This window comes from Bufo bufo, chromosome 5 (genome assembly GCF_905171765.1).
Source record: "Bufo bufo chromosome 5, aBufBuf1.1, whole genome shotgun sequence".
NCBI classification, from domain to species: domain Eukaryota; kingdom Metazoa; phylum Chordata; class Amphibia; order Anura; family Bufonidae; genus Bufo; species Bufo bufo.
In genome coordinates this window covers 369,015,612-369,022,297 of record NC_053393.1, presented here as the reverse complement: position 1 = coordinate 369,022,297, position 6,686 = coordinate 369,015,612, and the positions used below count along the sequence as shown (strand labels likewise).

The window sequence follows — 6,686 nt, the reverse complement described above, 5'->3', positions numbered from 1 at the left end:
AATGCACTACACCAGTCGTGGCTTCCTGCAGAGCAGGCACCGAGCAGCCCCACCCCATCATGGACGGCCTCACATTGATAGCACTGAAGCTGTGAGACTCCACAATGTCGCAGTCTACCCCTCTCCTCTTTATTGGCTGCACAATGCAGCACCCCATACCACCCAAATCCTGTCATTGGCATGTGGCTCCATCTCCCCCTTGTAACCACTCCTTCCGCCCCATCCCCATTACATCATCTAGCGCAGAAACAAGTGCAAGTCAATGGGAGAGATGGATGTTCCCTCAGGAGAGAGGAGGAGGAGGAGGAGGAGGAGGAGGAGGAGGAGGGTCCACCATCCTCCCTGCCCCGCGTATATATAAACGTAGGCGCATAGGACGAGCTGCCAGCCCAGACACCACCACCAGGCACAGAGCACCAGGCTTCCCCGCAGACACAGCAGTAACCATGCGTGAGATCGTGCACCTCCAGGCCGGCCAGTGCGGCAACCAGATCGGCGCTAAGGTGAGCAATGGCGGGTGCCTCTGTGCTGCTGTGGCGCAGTGGAGACACCCTGAGCAGACAATGGGTGGGGTCCTCTCATTAGCTGTGGGGGAGGTGTGTCAGCCTGGTCTTTGTGCTGGGCACAGCAGGTTGCCTTGGCAACGCGGCGTGCCAGCTTACATTGTAGGTGTGGCAATGGTGACCTTTTATTATATTACTAGGTTTCTAATAAATGTATGCATTTTTATTCTACACTCCAATCTAAACTGATTGCCAGAAAAATGGGTGAACTGTGGTTTCCATCTGGGGCTAAATTGGTCCCCTTATTGCGTCCATATAGAGGACCCCATTATAGGGGGTTTTGGTTTGACTACATTGGGGACAATTGTGCTTACCCCTATATATAATTGTATGTAAATGGTCAGATCAGATAGTAAATGACCCAAATTGTAATTTATAATCCAATCCTTGTGTGTAATTTCCCACCCTGCTCTGCGGACAGATATCTGCAGACTATTGCACTGGGTGTGGCGTACAGTCGTAAATGGAAATATCCAGCAGCTACGACGTTATAATCTCGGAAGACCCCTCCCTTTATATATTTGGTGCTTTCCTTTATTATACTGATGGCTGGATTTACGTGTGCGTCACATTTCGGTCCATCTGTCATGTATTGTAAGCTATTAATATGAAGGGGAATATTAACAATACATTTCCGCTTTTCTGCCCAGTTTTGGGAGGTTATAAGCGATGAACACGGCATTGATCCTACCGGCAGTTACCATGGCGACAGTGACCTGCAGCTGGAAAGAATCAATGTCTACTATAACGAAGCCAGCGGTAATCCAATATTTATTAATACTTCTGGCGGTGATCTGAAGAGACGTAACGCTCTTCAAAGGGGATTCTGATTGTATGTTTTATTCATAAAAGATATTTTCCATTCGACCCATAGGTAATAAGTATGTACCCCGCGCAATCTTGGTGGATTTGGAACCTGGCACAATGGACTCTGTGAGATCGGGACCATTTGGGCAGATTTTTAGACCTGACAACTTTGTATTTGGTTTGTACTTCCATTAATGTATGGTTTTATTATTTATCAATTAATGACGTTTTTTTTAATGGGATAATTAGGGATTTTAGGAGATGCTCTCCACATCGTAAGATTATTGTCATGAAGTAATGCAGGTTAGATGAATAAAAAAGAAATGCTTATTTGTCAGCACAGGATTACTTAAGGAAATTATTTTAAATGATTTTTTTTTTTTTTTTGGGGGGTGGGGGGGGGGGGGTTGGTTTGTCTGACTCAACAATCCAGTGTTTTAGGCGCTCTGTGAAGACCTGGTTGTTCTATTTGTCAGAAACCTGTATAAATATATCATTATTACTCAATTTATTTTCTCATTTATATTTTCATTATAATATTTTTGGGAAAATTCATGAGATCCAGAGATACTTCCATCAAATCACTGAAATTAACATGAGCAGACTCCAATTCAGAGGCTGTCTGATCTCCGCCCAGTTTACTACACTGACTGATTGCCCTGATCTCAGTGTGGATCAATAGCTACAGTTCCCATATCAATCGCCTAAGGGAACATGCACATGAACGTATTTTTTTTTTCTCTCTATCCGATCCGAATTTTTTGTGGGGCCGCAAAAAAAGATGCAGACAGCATACCTTGTGATGTCTGCATCCATTTGTCCGTTCTGCGGCACCCACATGTCCTATTTATTTTTTCCGTATTACGGACAAGGATAGGACTGTTAGATTATGGTCTGGACATTCCATTCCACAGAATGACGAACGCACACAGCCGGTATCCGTATTTTGTGGATCTGCAATTTATGGACCGCACAAACTGCTATAGCCTTATAGCTTAACACTGACTACAATAAACACAAAAGAGCACATTTGTTAAAAGGATCCTGTCAGCACAAAATCGGCCTCCAAACTGCTTGGAGGACATGAACAGTCTAATATGGTTCTTCTGTCTTCAGAATGCAGTGAAAATCATCTTTGATCACCGCTCCCATAATATGCTAATTAGAGGTTTAAAGTCAAGGAGGCTGGCACCTTCTTGCCTGAAGTCAAAGTTACCTCGCCCAAATCCTGCCCCTTCTCCATTGATTGATGCCTAGGCAAGGAGAGGCCAAGCAGTCACGTGTGGTAGAAAATGTCATAGGCAGAGGGGCAGGTTTTTGGCACAACAACCTTGGCTTCAGACAGGGAGGTGCCAGCCTCCTTGACGTCAACCACTGATGAGCATGCATCGGGAGCTGTTTAGCCGAAACGCGTCACATCTGCCTGTATTCTGTTTATGGCAATTAAGTAAAGATTTATTACAAATGAGTGCTGATCCACTTCTTCTACTTGGATGTATGGGCCTGCAATCCAGGAGACGAGCACTACCTTCTTCCAGAGTGCCAACTGATTATTTCTACAAACCTGGATCTCTGATATTTCTTCCCTTTCTTAAAGGGGTAGTCCGGGTTTAGAGCTGAACCCAGATATATGCCCATTTTCACCCAGGCAGCCCCCCTTATATGAGCATTGGAGCATTACATGCTCCGATGCTCTCCTTTACCCTGCGCTGAATCGGGCAGGGCAAAGGCTTTTTTTGGAGATTCGGTGAAGTACCTTGCTCTCCATGGGTAAAGTTAGGCGGAGGCTTCCTCCTAGCAGTGAGCCCAGTGATGTCACCAGCACTAATTGGGCAGGCTTTAGAAGCTGGGGCAACGCCTAAGCCCGCCCATTAGTGGCAACACTGCTAGGCGAAAGCACGGGAGCATGAAATTCTCCAATTTTCATATCGGATATGTCCGGGTTCGACTATAAAACCGTACAACCCCGTTAAAGGGAATCTGTCCCCAGATACGTCATTATGAATCCAACTTACATGCGAGATGCTCGTCAGTACTTTGTAATTGTGAGAATTGTGTAAACTGTGAGAATTCAGGGCAACTGCCTGGTCCTTTCAGTCAAGGTGGTTAGGGGCGTTGCAGAGAATGGAAAGGAGCGGAGTCGCAGGTGCAACAAGGTGCTACTGCACTGCCCTCATTGCACCTGGGAGCTAATTAGCATAAAATAAAAACCCTGATTTCTACACAGTAGGTCCACATATTGAAATAGCACCAAGACAATTACAAAGTATTGATAAGCCCTATTTAAGCTACATTCTTATCAGTTTGCTATAATGTGTTTCTGAGGTCAGAACATAAGATGAGAGCTATACATGAGCTGTCATCTAAACATAAAGTGGCAGTCTGCAAATACACTGAAATTTAACTCCTGTATCACAAAAACTGCACAAAATTTTTAATAAACACCAATTGCAAAAACGGTTTGTAGCCAAAAATGAGTAGAGTGCAGTATTTTAAAAAAATTGGCCCCGAAGGTGTTCATAGCCTTTAAACCCTTTGGTAGTCAAAGTCCAGTGGATTATTTAATTTATGCCAGAATTCAGGCACAGCCACAACAGTAAATGGGGGCCAGTATTGTGAGTCAAAGGCAGATCGAATCCCATCAAAGTAAAGAGGGGAAGCCATCCCCTTTAGAAAGAGTTTTCTCTGACCAGATCCAATCCTGTTTTGGCCCAAAACGTGCAGCTCTTACATGGGCTATTTTACATACAGCCATGTATGTGTTAAATTGTATAGTTGGGTTTTACTTCTTTGGAGTGCTCAATTACTAAAACGTGTCCAACATTCAGTTAAGTGTTAATCTATTCTGTTTGCATTTTAGGTCAGAGTGGTGCTGGAAACAACTGGGCTAAAGGTCATTATACGGAAGGAGCGGAGCTGGTTGATTCTGTTCTTGATGTCGTGAGAAAAGAATCAGAAAGCTGTGATTGTCTGCAGGGTTTTCAACTGACCCACTCCCTAGGTGGTGGCACTGGTTCTGGTATGGGTACACTGCTCATTAGCAAGATCAGGGAAGAGTACCCAGACCGAATCATGAATACGTTTAGCGTGATGCCATCCCCCAAAGTCTCAGACACTGTAGTCGAACCATACAATGCCACTCTTTCTGTTCATCAATTGGTGGAGAACACAGATGAAACCTACTGCATAGACAATGAAGCTCTGTATGACATCTGCTTCCGCACTTTAAAGCTAACTACACCAACCTATGGTGACCTAAATCATTTGGTATCTGCAACAATGAGTGGGGTAACAACCTGCCTTCGTTTCCCAGGCCAGCTCAATGCAGATTTACGAAAACTTGCTGTCAACATGGTACCTTTCCCACGACTGCACTTTTTTATGCCCGGGTTTGCGCCACTTACCAGCCGTGGCAGTCAGCAATACCGCGCCCTGACTGTGCCTGAACTAACACAACAAATGTTCGATTCCAAGAACATGATGGCGGCCTGCGATCCCCGTCATGGGCGCTACCTGACTGTGGCTGCTATCTTCCGAGGAAGAATGTCCATGAAGGAAGTTGACGAGCAGATGCTTAATGTCCAGAACAAAAACAGCAGCTACTTCGTCGAATGGATCCCCAACAATGTGAAGACTGCTGTGTGTGATATTCCACCACGAGGCCTCAAAATGTCTGCCACGTTTATTGGCAACAGCACTGCCATTCAAGAGCTCTTCAAGAGAATATCAGAGCAGTTTACAGCTATGTTCCGACGAAAAGCCTTCTTGCACTGGTACACAGGTGAAGGAATGGATGAGATGGAATTTACCGAAGCTGAAAGCAACATGAATGACCTGGTCTCAGAGTATCAACAATACCAAGATGCCACTGCTGATGAGCAAGGAGAATTTGAAGAAGAAGGAGAAGATGAAGCTTGATGACAAGAAAGGCTCTCATTTTTAGAAAAATAAGGCACAGTTTCTACATAGCCAGTATGTTGTCTGCAGCAGTGTTGTGTTCGAGCATGTGTTTCCTTTTCTACTGTATTGTCAGTGATGTCAGGATTGATTTTTGCGACCTTAACCATGTCAAAAGTACCAGTCATTTAGGTTCTTCTAATTAATGAGGTCCATACTAGTAGCATGTAGAAGTGATTTTGATGGCTCTTAGATGTTGCTTAGCATTGGAGATCATAAAAGAGTATTTGTGCGCTCTGTGTTGTCTGGTTTATTCAAATTATAATTTTTTTTCTTTGTAGCATAAAAGAACTTGAAATAACCCTTTCCACCAAATCTAACATATGTGAGTATAGGCTTACCGGGTTTTCCATTGTGAATGATATTTATCAAGGGCCAGAGCCTGCCCCTCTAAAACAGAAGATTCATACTAACCTGCTCCATGCCACTCCATGTCGGTGCTCTCTCCATCTTCCGTCTCACTTTTTACATCCGGCTCGCCATGGACATGGTCACATGCACCGCTCAAGCCAATGACTAGCTTCAGGACATTATTGGCTGGAGCAGTGCATGTGTCATTGTTACAGAAAAACTCCTTTAAAGGGGTTGTCTGACAGGATAACGTTTTCTTAGGCCTGTTTCACATTACGTTTTTTTGTTTCAGAAGCAATTACGTTTTTAGAGAAGCTATTTGCATCCTTTGAATTTTGGACATGAAGTGTCTCAGGACAGCCATGTTTCTTCCCTTTTTTTAAAAAAAAAAGCAAAACAAAACAAAAAAAGATCAGTTAACTCTATAACAACTGTCCACATTCTTTTGGTCTGCAGTGACCTCCTTTGGTGTCCCTACAGCTGTGGGCCTTACAGGCTGGCTCTCCAGCGCTAAGTACTGGCTGTTAGTAAGTACTTGCATTTGCCATCATATAACCTTTCTGGAAAATCTTTTATATGTTGTGCCATTCATCTGTTATTCCTCCTGGAAAATTAAATGTATTGTTACCAGTTGGGGAGTGTTCCTACATGATCTATAGCTATCCAGTCAGTGCTCACTTTATGGACACACACCTCTGACAAGTGGGGAAAGGTAACATCAAGTTGTCAATTCATTCATAAGGCTAGGTCTACATGGCAATCTTATTGCATTGCAGCCGCAGGAATGTGTGAGTCGCCTTGCAAGCCCGTTCATTCCTATGGCTTCACTACGATCTTTGGTCTTATCCATACAGATGCTCCAGAATTGTTATATTATGGAAAATGCCATAATTATATTTTTTTTTTAAACTCGTTTTATTGAAAAGTAACAAAAAGGCACGACACTTCCATATTCAGAATCAGTCCATCCCTCGCAGGGGAGGCAACATGTGACATATTATGCAGTAA

General features: G+C 43.8%; 1 protein-coding gene across 1 annotated transcript; it reads left to right on the top strand.

The window, feature by feature from the left end:
• The first annotated feature begins 325 nt into the window (after positions 1-325).
• Positions 326-5,559, top strand: LOC121001075 (tubulin beta-2 chain). Its single transcript, XM_040431973.1, has 4 exons — positions 326-503; positions 1,214-1,322; positions 1,438-1,548; positions 4,231-5,559. The coding sequence occupies exons 1-4, from the start codon at positions 447-449 to the stop codon at positions 5,286-5,288; spliced, it is 1,335 nt and encodes a 444-aa protein (XP_040287907.1). The 5' UTR covers positions 326-446; the 3' UTR covers positions 5,289-5,559.
• The last annotated feature ends 1,127 nt before the right edge of the window (positions 5,560-6,686 follow it).